Source organism: Eptesicus fuscus, chromosome 13 (assembly GCF_027574615.1).
Source record: "Eptesicus fuscus isolate TK198812 chromosome 13, DD_ASM_mEF_20220401, whole genome shotgun sequence".
NCBI classification, from domain to species: domain Eukaryota; kingdom Metazoa; phylum Chordata; class Mammalia; order Chiroptera; family Vespertilionidae; genus Eptesicus; species Eptesicus fuscus.
In genome coordinates, this window is record NC_072485.1 from 82,862,345 (window position 1) to 82,874,526 (window position 12,182).

The 12,182-nt window shown below is 65.4% G+C and overlaps 1 protein-coding gene and 1 non-coding gene across 6 annotated transcripts; one reads left to right on the plus strand and one right to left on the minus strand.

Moving 5' to 3' along the window:
* Nucleotides 1–241: 241 nt before the first annotated feature.
* Nucleotides 242–4,616, plus strand: RASSF7 (Ras association domain family member 7). Of its 5 annotated transcripts, none has more exons than XM_054725563.1 (6): nt 242–398; nt 2,586–2,718; nt 2,887–3,599; nt 3,793–3,888; nt 3,963–4,044; nt 4,126–4,616. In XM_054725563.1, the coding sequence occupies exons 1-6, from the start codon at nt 315–317 to the stop codon at nt 4,152–4,154; spliced, it is 1,137 nt and encodes a 378-aa protein (XP_054581538.1). In that variant the 5' UTR covers nt 242–314; the 3' UTR covers nt 4,155–4,616. The 5 variants fall into 5 exon arrangements, with proteins under 5 accessions (XP_054581538.1, XP_027992304.1, XP_008157839.1 ...); XM_028136503.2 differs by lacking the exon at nt 242–398 and adding an exon at nt 1,886–2,179; XM_008159617.3 differs by lacking the exon at nt 242–398 and adding an exon at nt 1,886–2,161.
* A 2,998-nt stretch (nt 4,617–7,614) lies between these two features.
* MIR210 (microRNA mir-210) lies at nt 7,615–7,694 on the minus strand. Its single transcript, NR_129227.2, has one exon. It is a non-coding gene; the product is annotated as a microRNA mir-210 (primary transcript).
* Nucleotides 7,695–12,182: the final 4,488 nt, after the last annotated feature.

Here is a 12,182-nt window from a genome sequence, read left to right on the forward strand (position 1 = left end):
GTCCTTTACCCATGATGCCCATGTCCCTCCCCCCAGCCCCCAGACCTAGGGCCCTACCTCTGACACTCACCTGAGGCCTGAAGTCCAAGCAGACCTGGGGAGAGAAAGGCTCTGCAGCATCGCCATGGATACCAGCACCCAGAAAGGGAGGGGCTGTTTGTTACCAGGAGCCTCCAGGGTGACCCCAGACCATGGCCCTGAGTGAGCCCCAGGCCCCCCACCTCCTCCTCCTGGAGGGCTGGTCCAGCCTGAAGGAGAAGCCCAGAGTAACTTCTGAAGGCCCAGGGTACACCGAGTGCCCAGCAGGGCCTGCTATGGCCATCATTCAGCCCAACACCCCCACCCAGCCCTGGGGTGGCTTCACAGGCCCTCCCCAGCCAGCCCATGGAGCTCCATCAGTGAGTATTGGGGGTACTGCTGTCCTGTGAGTGTGTCCACACACCAGTAGGACCACACTCCTGAGAATTCGAACTCACTGGGCCGAACTGACAGGAGCAGGGAGAGGAAGCAGTGGATGGCCCCAAAAGCTGGGGGAGGGGCTTGCTGAGTGCCTTCCACAGTCCCTGCTCTCTGTGCCTAAACCCCTGACCCACAAGCCAGAAACCTCACTTTCCCCTGCTCGTCTCCACCACTTGTCACTGAGGGACCCCTGGGGACATCCCCATAATCATGACAAGTGTTCCCTCTGCCCTGGAACAAAAGTGAGGTCCAGACCTGACCCACAAGGCAAATGCTCTCCAGCCTTGGCCCCCCCACCCCACCGCACCCCACCTTCACCCATTCAACATACATTTATTCAGACCTTCAACTTCTGTTCATGTGGGACCTCCTGTGTTGGACAGAACATGGGCAGGCAGGAAGACCGCCCGGGGTCGAGTCTGATTAGGGCAGAACTGGTTCTTTTTTTAAATCTTCACCCGAGGATTTCCATTGATTTTCAGAGGAAGAGAGAGGGAAAGACAGAAATATCAATGTGAGAGGAACACATGGATTGGTTGCTTCCTGCATGCACCCCCATCGATCTGGGCCCCGGCCAGGGAGGAACCTGCAACCTGCAACCGCGATTGGTGCCCTGGACCGGATTCCATCCCGGGACCCTTCGGTCTGCAGGTCGATGCTCTACCCACTGAGCGAAACCGGCTAGGGCAGGGACCATGGCTGAAGAGCTGGCTTGGGCTCTCCCGTGGGACAGCAGGACTGATCAGGCAGAGGAGCGTGTCCACAGCTCAGGAGGGCGCTGGGCCCCACTAGGGACAGGAAGGGGTGGAGAGAATTAGGCTCAAAGAGCCCAGGGCCTTTGTCACCAGCACCTCCGAGGGTGGGCCCCTTCCCCCACCAGGACGGTCACCCGGCTGCAGCGAGAGAGGGCCGGCGGCTCCCCAGCCCCCCGGCCCCATGTATCCCATGACTGCCGCCGAGGCCCCGAGGGAGCAGGACAGGAGGGACCCTGGCGCTGGGGGCGCATCAGGCAGGGTTCTCTCTGCGGGCTGGCGGGGTCCCAGGCCCGGGCCCCCGCCCTAGATGGGAGACTCGTCAGGTTGGGCGGCTTCTGAGGAAGTGGGCCCGGGAATGGGGCCGGACACCTGCCCCACGCCGCGCCTCGAGCTGCAGGCTCGCGCTTCCGCGTAGCTCGCGGGCTTTGGATGTGAGTGGACCCGAGCTGCACCGGCCACTCCGCGCCGCCAAGCCCCGCCCACACCTGGGCGCCGATGGGGGCGGGGCGGGCGGGGAGCCAATGGGGAGAGGCGGAGCCCAACGAAGGTGGCCAATGGGCGCGTGCGAGGGGTGGGCGGACGCGCCAAGAAGCCAATGCGAGCGCGCGGGGCGGGGCTGGGCGAACGGGCTGCGGGCCAATGGGTGGCGGACAGGGACGCTCCCGCGGCGCAGGAGGCGGCAGGTTGCCGCGGCGCCGGGCGCTGGGCAGGAGTCAGTTCGAGTTCGGGTCCCGGAGGCCGGCGGGCGCCCAGGTGAGCCGCGCGGCGTCCGGGAGCCTCCTGAGTCCGGCGGCAACTCAGAGAGGGGCTCAGGAGCCGGGCCGCGCGTGGGGGCCACACCTGCGCCCGCCCCGCGGCAGGGACGGCGGCCTCTCCAGCGAGCGCTGCGATCGGCGGGAGTGGGCGGGGGCTGCCTGCTCCCGGCTCCGTGGGTCCGGAGGGCCGGGGTCAGTCCCCGGGGCAGGGTGCGTTCCCATGGCAGCGGGGTGCAGAGTTGGCGTGCGGGCGCCCCTGGGTACTGGGGACGGCGCCCCGCGGGAGGGGCAGTGTCCTCCGCGCCAGGTGACTGGGGGTGGGGGGTGCAGGAAGTCCTGCATCTGGTTAATGATTCTCCTTGTTCCGGGAGTGGGGCGGGGCCAGAGGAGGCTGGAAAGTGGGGAAGCCTCGAGTGCTCCTGGAGGGCCGACCGGTTCCCCCCTTTGGGGGGCTGGTCTTGACTACCCCCACCCCAGGAATGTGTGGCCTGCGGCTAGGGCTGGGCACAGGAGAGCAGGGCGGCAGCTCTGAACCAGTTCTGTGGGTGAGGGACAGGCCAGGGGGAGCAAGAGAGGAGGGCCAGGCAGGGCTTGACATTGTGGCCCTCACCTGCAGGACAGGGGTATGCCCTCTGGGCCCGCCGCCATGGAGCTGAAGGTGTGGGTGGACGGCATCCAGCGAGTGGTCTGCGGCGTCTCGGAGCAGACCACCTGTCAGGAAGTGGTGGTCGCACTAGCTCAAGCTATAGGTGAGCCCCCTCAGGGACAGACAGGCCCAACAGGTGGACCTGGGGGGGGCCTGGCCCTCTGGTCCCATCTTCCCCCAAGGAGGGTGGGGCTAGTTGCCCTCCCCTTGCTTCTCAATCTAGGGGACAAGGGGTGGGGGGATGTAGGCTGACCCCTCTCCCCCACCCCAGGCCAGACGGGCCGTTTTGTGCTCGTGCAGCGTCTCAGGGAGAAGGAACGGCAGCTGCTGCCCCAGGAGTGTCCCGTGGGTGCCCAGGCCACCTGTGGACAGTTTGCCAGTGATGTCCAGTTTGTCCTGCGGCGGACAGGGCCCAGCCTCACCGGGAGGCCCTCCTCAGACAGCTGCCCACCTCCTGAGCGCTGCCCAATCCGCGCCAGCCTTCCCCCAAAGCCCAGACCAGCACTGGACCGTGAGCCCCAGAAAGCACTGACCTTCAGCCCGGGGTACCCCAGGCTGGCCTCTGGCCTGGCGCTGCCTGAGCCGGTGGCCTCTGTAGCACCGATGCCCGGCCACTGCGAAGACCTGCAGGACCTGGAGCGGAGGGTGCAGAGGAACGCAGCAGAGCTGGGCCAGGAGGCCTTCTGGGAGCAGGAGCTGCGGAGGGAGCAGGCGCGGGAGCGGGAGGCACAGTCCCGGCTGCAAGCACTGAGCGCGGCCACTGCCGAGCATGCCGCCCGGCTGCAGGCCCTGGACGCCCAGGCTCGCGCCCTGGAGGACAAGCTATACCTGGCGGCCGAGGCCCCTGGGCCCCCTTCGCCCACAGCATCTGCCACAGAACGCCTGCGCCAGGACCTGGCCGCCCAGGAGCGGCAGAGTGCGGAGGTGCAGGGCAGCCTGGCCCTGGTGAGCAGGGCTCTGGAGGCCGCAGAGCACGCCCTGCAGGTGAGCTCATGGGACTGGCACCCGGACTGGACACGGGTGGATTTGGGGGTTGGTCTTGGGGTCCGACCAGGTTCATGGCTGTGCCCACTGAGGGTCCCATGTGCCCCAGGCCCAGGCCCAGGAGCTGGAGGGGTTGGTCTTGGGGTCCGACCAGGTTCATGGCTGTGCCCACTGAGGGTCCCATGTGCCCCAGGCCCAGGCCCAGGAGCTGGAGGAGCTGAACCGGGAGTTGCGTCAGTGTAACCTGCAGCAATTCATCCAGCAGACGGGGGCTGCTCCCAGCATGCAGGTCAGAGTGGTTCCGAGGAAGGCGGGGCTGGGGGGCGCCCAGCCCAGCTCCCAGCTGACCTGCTTTCCCCACAGGATCTCATGCCTCCAGCCAGAGGACAGCCCCTCCCAGGAGTCCCCCGGAGTCCTGCCCTCGTGCCCAGTCTGAGCCCAGAGGGTATGTCTGTCTGCCTCACTCTGGGTGGGATGGGGTCCTCCTGTGGCCCCCCAACCCCCGCAGCCTGTGTTCTCTCCACAGTTCCCCCCGTGAGGCAGAACTGGAGGTAGCAGCACCTGCCCCTGCCCGGAATGAATGTCCATGCCAGCCCAGCCCTGGGCTCTGATGACATGAGCGAGGGCAGCCAGGGTCGGCCGAGCCTGGATAACCAGGATCGGCGGCCATGGAGGACTCATGCCCCCCTGCAGTTGGAAGCCCTCGGGCCCTACCCCTGAGGCAGACCACCCGGAGCTGGGTCAGGAGGAGGCTGAGGACTCTCACCTGGTACTTGCCAAGTCTGCCGAGCCCCCTGGAGAAGCTTGGGGCACGGCCAGCTCAGAACTTGCTAGGCCCCAAAGGCCACAGCTCTCTGTTGGGGACAGGAGACGCGTGGATGCTGTTTTTAGTCTGTGGGTCTGTGCTTGCGTGTGGGAGGCATCCTTCAGTACGTGTGCGTGTTCAGGTGCGTGAGTACACGAGTGTGTGAGCGCTGCCTCCCCTACCATGACACTGAAACCTCAATAAACTGCCTGAAGTGGCTTGAGTGTGTCCTGAGCGGCCCTAGGCAGGGTCTAGGAGGTCTAACACTGGAGACCCCACCCAGGGTCCCTGGGGAGTACCCGAGCTGCCGGGGGCTGGCCACAGCCAGGGTTCCTGAGAAGGGGTCTCCCAGGGTCAGTGGTCACTTGGGTCCAAGGCTGGGGCTCCCAGGGCCTTGCTCTCCCCCCCACATCCCCCCCGCAGGGCCCTCTGCACCTGAGCCTGGTGATGGAGTTGGTCAGGCTGGAGCCCTGGCTTGGGATTTATCGGACCCCCTCCCCCCTCGCTCCCCTCCCGGGCCTCTCCTCCCCAGCAGGAGCTGCCACCCACTCCGGGTGCCCCAGGAGCGGAGGACTCCAGGACATGCCAGACCTGCCTGTCAGGTTGACTAAGGCTGAGAGCTTGTGGGTGGGTCCCAGGACTCCGGGCTTGGCTGGGCCCAGGGAGCTTTGCCCAGAGGAGCATTTTAGGCCCGTGAGGGTGTGGCCGCCTGCCTCCCAACACCCCCTCCGCTCCCCAGGTGGGCGGAGAGCCTCTGCGGGGAGCCTGCAGCCTGGAAGTGAGGGCAGGCATCCAGCTCGCAGTCCTTCCCTGGGCTGGGCCGCAGCTCCGGCTCCGAGGGCTGTGGTGAAGGCCAGAGACCTTTGTGACGGCCAGAACTCGGGGGCTCTGCCTCGGGTGCAGCCACGGCTACTGGGGACCAGGATGGTGACATCCTAGGTCAGTGGTCGGCAAACTGCGGCTCGCGAGCCACATGCGGCTCTTTGGCCCCTTGAGTGTGGCTCTTCCACAAAATACCACGGCTTGGGCGAGTCTATTTTGAAGAAGTGGCGTTAGAAGTTTAAGTTTAAAAAATGTGGCTCTCAAAAGAAATGTCAATCGTTGTACTGTCGATATTTGGCTCTGTTGACTAATGAGTTTGCCAACCACTGCCTTAGGTCATGGGGTTTTGGGCTGAGTTTTGGGGTTGGCAACATTGGGATGGAGTCAGCCTTCTCCTGGGGTGGCCCTGAGTCAGGCCTGGTGCTCCCCACTTCCTCTGGAGCAGACTATAGGGGCCGTGAAGTCCTAAGCGTCAGGAGCAAGGAAGCCAGAGCCCAGCTTGCGGGGAGCCATGACGGGGGAGGGGGGCCTTCGTGCCGAGACAGCACAGATGGGGAGTGGCCGGGCCGCTCCAGGCGGCAGGAATCCTGCGAAGCTCCCAGCCCGGCCACACTCCTGTCTACACTGCCCAGCTCAGCAGCCTGTTCCTCACCCGTGGGTGCCAGGGCCTGGCCTGACCGCAGCCCCAGACAGATCCAAGCACAGGGTCACACGGGGTGTAGCCGGGACTGGAGAGGCTGATGGGGCCATGTCCTGGTGGAAGGGCTGGGAGCTCTGGGCCTGCTCCCCTCACCCACAGTCCCTTCCCACGCTCAGGAAGGTGGGGCGGATCTGGGCCCCAGCCCTGAGCCACTGCATGGATCACCTCCCACGCTGAGCACCCAGGGGCAAGGCCATCCTGCACACGCACACGCACACACACATGCACGCACGCACACGGGACCAGCAGGACTAGCCCTTGCCTCCCCGGTATCATGAGCTTCCTCACCAAGATTCCCAGCCCCAAAGGGAGCGGGCACCGAGCTGGCTGAGCTCACGCACCCTGGTCTCCTGCGCCCGTTTCCAGGGACACTGTCCCTGGTCTGCTCCTGGCTGTCAGGCTGGGGCCCACTCCAGAAGGGGTCCTCTCTGCCCGCAGCCAAAGCGAAGAGGGCGGGGCGGGGGGGGCTATTCCGGATGCACGAAATCCCACCCCACCAAATGTTGCCAGAAGTGCTTCCGTCACTCAGCAAGCCTTTGGCTGAGAAGTTTACTTTTGAGTTTTAACTTACACGTTGAAAACAATGATGCAAGCCGTGCTGAGGTGAGGAAAAGCCTAGCTCCCCCCACGTGTCCGGGTAATTGCAGGGCAGGACCGGGCAGGACCGGGCCGGGCCGGGCCAGCTCCCCGGGAGGTGAGGCAGGACCTGCCTGTGTGAGGATGGACAGCCCTCATCCCTGGCCACTGCTGCTCTCAGGGTCAGGCCCCTACTGACCTCACAGCTCCTGTTCACCCCCAGGGCTGGCGGACACACCTGGGTTCGCTGAGGCACCGCAGCTGCCCCCTCCCACCTACACAGCCTCCCAGTGGCTGTAAAACGGCTCCACGGGTTCCAACCCCAAGGCAGCCACAGCCTCCCTGTCACCGGCAGGACCTGGCCCCACCAAGCCTGCGGGTGTGACACCACAGTGACCCTCCGGACAGGGTCCTTCCGAAGTGAAGTCCAAGCCACCCCAGTCCTTCAGGCCGCTCGGACAACAGCAGGCCCGGCGCCAGCCATCAACCCACTGCCAGGAGCGGGGCAGGGCCTGCGGTAGGCATTCGGCCCCTGCTGCCCCGGCGGCTGCTCTGGGGACACTCCACGCTCAACGTTTCCTCGGTGCACCTGAGAGCACCCAGCAGGGGAGGCAGGCCTGGGACTGCGCCAGGGCCCCACCTCGGGAAGGGGTACAGGGGTACTCTGCTGGGCACCACACATGGGGCCTCGCTGAAGTGGTCGAAATGCACAGAAAAGCCACGTCCGTCACTGTCTTCCTTCAAGTTCCCAGAGGGGCCCTCGGAAGTGGGTCCTGGAGGCTCCGGTCCGCACGGCATCCAGAAGACCATCCCAGGAGCGCGCGCAGCTGGCACCCTGGCACACACGGGAAGAAAGTTTCCTCCAAGAGGGCACTGCTCCCGCCTGAGCCCTCGCATGGGGGCAGCGAAGCCCGTTCAATGCCCTTCTTTCTCTCCCACCCCCTGGGTGTTTGCTGGACGCAAACTGGCAGACCCTTCCATAGGGGCGCCCTGCCCCCCTCCCCGCACCTGGACGCGCGCCCTCCGACCCCCTGTGGCCTCTCCCTGCCCGGTGTGGCCTCCCCCTGCCCGACAGCGCAGGGTCACAGAGGGGCCGGGGCGGTCGCGCTGCCCAGGAGCAGATCAGCCGCTGTCACACGCACAGTGGGTCCGGAGCAGCGCAGTGTGCGGTGGGCAGTGGCTGCCCTGCGCCTGGAGGGACGCTGGGCAGGCGGAGGAGTCATCCCGCACCCCAGCCCTCCTTCCCCTCCAACCTGGGCGTCCGAGCCCCTGCAGCTGGCGAGGGCGGGCGGCTTGTGGGATGCGCCCCCGCCCGCCGGCCTGGGACCCCCAGCGCGTCACCTGCACCCCCGGTGCGGGACCGTCGCCGGCTCTCGGCCCAACTTCGGCAGCGGCCGCGGCCCCTTCGCGCCCCCACGGCCCCGCGCCCGCGCCCCGCGCCCGGTCCGTATGCAAATATGAGAGCCCCGCAGCCAATTGCCGGCCGGGCCGGGCCCGTCCTGCCACGCCGCAGCCAGTGGGAGCGAGGCGGGTGCGGACGCCACGCCCACCGCCGCGCGGCCCCTCGCGGGCGCGGCCGGCGCGTTCCTTTCCGCACGTCGGCCTCGGGGCGGGGCCGCCACCTGCCGGGCGGGGCCTGGGGCGCCTCAGCACATCCTCGCGGGCCGCCCCCCCGCCCGCCCGTCCCGGTGGTTCGACCCGAGGCGCCGTCCCCCGCCCGCCCGCCGCGCCTCCCAGGGCACCCGCGGGACTGGGCGCACGTAGCCCGGGCCGGGGGCCGGGGCCGGGACCGAGGAGGGGCTTCGGGACACACGTACTGCCCGCGTCGCCCGCGCCCATCTCGGGGGTCTGGCTGGCGGGACCGAGCTGGCGTGGACTCGGACTCTGCCCGGTGTGTCCGCGAACCCCGCGGGCCGGCCCTGGGCGCCCTGGACCCTTCCGGTGGGACGGCTCGGAGTCCGGAGCGCGGGCCCAGGGTCCGTGCGGCTTGTCCCCGGGGTTGCCAGCCTGTCTGGGCATCGGAGAGGAAGAATCAGGGGAGTCAGTGACTCCTCGAGGAGCCCCAACGTGACGCCAAGGGACATTCGGCCCTGGCCCCTTCTCTTCCCACTCCCTTCATGCCCCCATGGCCCCGGGGATCTCTGAGGCAGAATCAGGTCATCCAGACCCCTGGCTGGGCAGAGAGGTGCCTGCTCCCCTTTTCTTCCTGGTACAGGGGGTCCTCATAAGCTTTTTGTGCCCCCTCCACGGTCAGCAAGAGCTCCCCCTGCCCCCACCTCCCTCAAATCAACCAGAGCCTGGCCCTCCCTGGAGTCCCCACTCTCCTGGCTCCAGGCAGCTCCAAAGGTCCCCTCGGCTCTCCATTGGCACCGCGGTCCTTGGCCCAGGGGGAGGGCCCCAGCCACCCTGGCCGCCTGGCTGCCCTCCTGCCTCCAGCTGACAGCCCGCTCCTGGGCCTCCCTGCCCCCAGTGACCAGTCTGCATCCCTCATCAGTCTGGGCCCAGCTGCCCCCTCCCACCTACACAAGCACTTTATTTCTCCCCTCCAGACTGTCGCCTGCGTGGCTCAGGGCTGGGCTCCAGGGAGGCACCTGCCCCTGTCTGGGACCTCAGGAGTGTGGGAGCGGGTGCAGGGTGCTGTGGGGTGTGGCCACCTGTGGATGGGGAAGGAGCACAGGGCGATGAGTGGATCAGCTCTAGTGGGTCAGAAGTTGAGGGGTCACCGAGGCCTGGATCACCTGGGTCCCTGCGGAGGCCCACACCTTCACGACGGGGGGTGGGCAGACAGGGCAAAGGTTCGGAGGGAAGAAGTCTGGGCCTCGGGGACGTGGAGAGGCCAGAAGTCAGGGTGACTCCCAGTTTCTATCCTGCCCTGTTGGTGCAACCCCCAGCTGTGCCCCTAGTCCCGGCAGTTCCAAATGCACCCGTAACCGCCCTAGTGGGCTCAATGGTGGTCCCTCAGATAGATATGTTCGGCCTGTCCAGTGGCTCAGTGGCTGAGCGTTGACCCTTGCACAAGAGGTCAAGGTTCAATTCTCCATCAGGGCACATGTTGAGGTTGCAGCCCATCCCCCATAGGGGGCGTGCAGGAGGCAGCTGATTGATGTTTCTCTATCATCCATGTTTCTATCTCTCTCTCCTTCTCCCTTCCCCTCTCTAAAAATAAAAGTACATATGTATATACTTTTATTGATTTCAGAGAGAGAGGGAGAGGGAGAGGGAGGTAGAAACATCAATGATGAGAGAGAATCACTGATTGGCTGCCTCCCGCACGCCCCGCTCTGGGGATCAAGCCCACAACACGGGCATGTGCCCGCTCCACAGGCCGTCACTATCCACTGCGCCAAACCGACCAGGGGGAAAAGTATATTTTTAGAAAGCCATGTCCGCGTCCTAATGCCTAGACCCTGTGAATGTGGCCTTGCTGGGAAAGGGTCTTTCCATTCAGCCCAGGATCTTGAGGTGAGGTCGTCCTGATTGCCTGGGCAGGCCTAGGTCCATGTCCTCGGGCGGGTGAGACAGACATCCAGGCAGAGGCAGAGCCTGGGGCACAGAGGGAGCCAGGGAGCCTGGAGCGCCCACACCCAGAAGGACGAGACAGGGTTCTCCTTACAGACGTGGGAGGGAGCGGGTCCTGCCAGCCTTGATGTTGGACTTCAGGCTTCCCATATTGTGAGAGAATAAATTTCACTGAAAAGACGTCTCTTCTGGGATGTTTTCACTGAAAAAAAAAAAAAAGTCTCTTCTGGGATGCCCCAAATGTGTCCCCAGGTTCCCCCCAGGGCCTCCCCTGAGCGTGCCTCCCATCTTGACCTGGGCCAGGATGGTCCCTGAAGGGGGTCACTCAGTCTGTGGTCGTTGGTTACAGAGGCCCCCGGACACTAACACAGCCCTCCTGAGCCGGGCACACGGCCCTGCCTGTGTCCTCTTCCAGCTCCAGCCTGTGGGTGTGTGCGGGCCCCACGGCCGGGGGAAGGGCTGGCCGGGGCTGGAGAGAACGGGGACGCTCCCGGCCCAGATCTACCCTCCTGTGCACATGCTGTCTGTGCCTGGGAGGACGGGAGCAGGGGTGCCAGCACACCCTGGGGACACAGCAAGGACTTCAGGGTGCAGGTCTGTGAGGGACACGTGGGCAGGGTGCTAGCACGTGAGAGGTGGCAGATGGGTGGCTGGTCAGGGTGGGCCAGAGGTGACAGTACTGAGGGGGGTGTAGGGAAGGTGTCCAAATGTGTGTGTGTGTTAAGGTACTTGTTTCAACAGGTGGGGGGTGCAGATACAGGCCTCTGCTCTCAAGGGGTACCACCTGTGCTGTCTGAGCCCAGACCAGTGGCTCTGGCACACTTCCCTGGGGAGACGTCTCACGTCTGAGCACAGGCTGGCGTGGCTGGGAAGGCCGCCCCTGCTCAAGGATGCCTGCGAAGGCAGTGTTCTCTCCTTTCTTTTTTCGTTCTTGATGTATTTTTATTGATTTCAGAGAGAAAGGGAGAGGGAGAGAGAGAATCATTGATGGGCTGCCTCCTGCACGCCCCCTACTGGGGATGGAGCCTGCAACTTAGGCCTGTGCCCTTGACCGGAATCAAACCCAGGCCCCTTCAGTGCCGGCTGATGCTCTTCCCACTGAGCCACACCGGCCAGGGCCAGGCAGTGTTCTCTGCCTGCATCTCATCGATGGTGCGTGTGTTTATTACGGTAACTCCCAGCAGTGAGAAGGGCGGCCCCCTCCAAGGGGACTCCGAGTCGATCATGAGCTGCTTGTTCAGTTCCTTCCCAGCAGCTCAGCGGGGCGCCGTCCTCCCACGAGGAGCGCTCCCCTGGGCGGTGTCCTCAGAGCGCATGGTTGGCAGGTGGGTGAGCGGGTCGAAGGCCAGCACAGGTCAGGCTCCAAGCTGAGGGGCTTACCACGCAGGGCCCCACCCGCGTGCTGCCGCCGTGCTCCCCGACCCAGCCCTCAGCACCCCTCTCCCACGGCCACGGGCCCTAAGGCATAGAGCGGTTGAGGCACTCGCCCGAGGTCCCGCGATTGATACACGTGGCGCCCAAGCCTGGCCTGGTGACACCCGAGAGGGACTGTGCTGTGCCAGCCACCCTCTCCAGACCCTTCCCCTGGGGCCCACAGAGAGGGGTCTCTGCGGGGCTCCCCGCCTCTCTGGCATCGTCTACTCTTCCCTTCTGCAAAGTCCTTTCCAGCCCCAGTAAGGACACCCTTCTCTCTCCTAACAGAACAGAACTCGGCCCTCTGGTGGCCACTCCGCTACCGCCCCTGCTGGGCAGAACCGCTGCCAGACGCGGTGCTGGCCGTCCCGTTTCTCCATTACTCGCCTCTCATGCTTTTTGTTGTGGTTAAACCTCACCCACGGAGATTTTCCCCACCGATTTTTAGAGAGTGTGGAAGGGAGGGGGAGAGACAGAGAGAGACATCCAGTGGCACTAAGCCTGCACCGAGGTACCTGTCCTTGACGGAAACAAAACCCATGGCCCTTCAGTCAGCAGGCTCTGACCACTGGGCCAGCCAAACTGGCTAGGGCCCCATTCTCTTTAACTCCCCCCAGCTCCCCCACCCCCCAGCGCTGCTGTCCGGAGGGTCGCCAATGGCCGCCACCGGGCTCCACCCAGGCCCATTCCTGGATGTGCTTCTTGGGCGGGCTTCCGGAAGCCCCAGCCCCGGAAAATAAGTCCAAGT

Bases quoted from the DNA above. Each gene is read 5' to 3' on its own strand.
- RASSF7 (XM_054725563.1), top strand. From the start codon at position 315: ATGGCCATCATTCAGCCCAACACCCCCACCCAGCCCTGGGGTGGCTTC. The intron at 2,719-2,886 runs GTGAGCCCCCTC...CCCCCACCCCAG, and splicing joins CGCACTAGCTCAAGCTATAG to GCCAGACGGGCCGTTTTGTG. The intron at 3,889-3,962 runs GTCAGAGTGGTT...CTTTCCCCACAG, and splicing joins GGGCTGCTCCCAGCATGCAG to GATCTCATGCCTCCAGCCAG.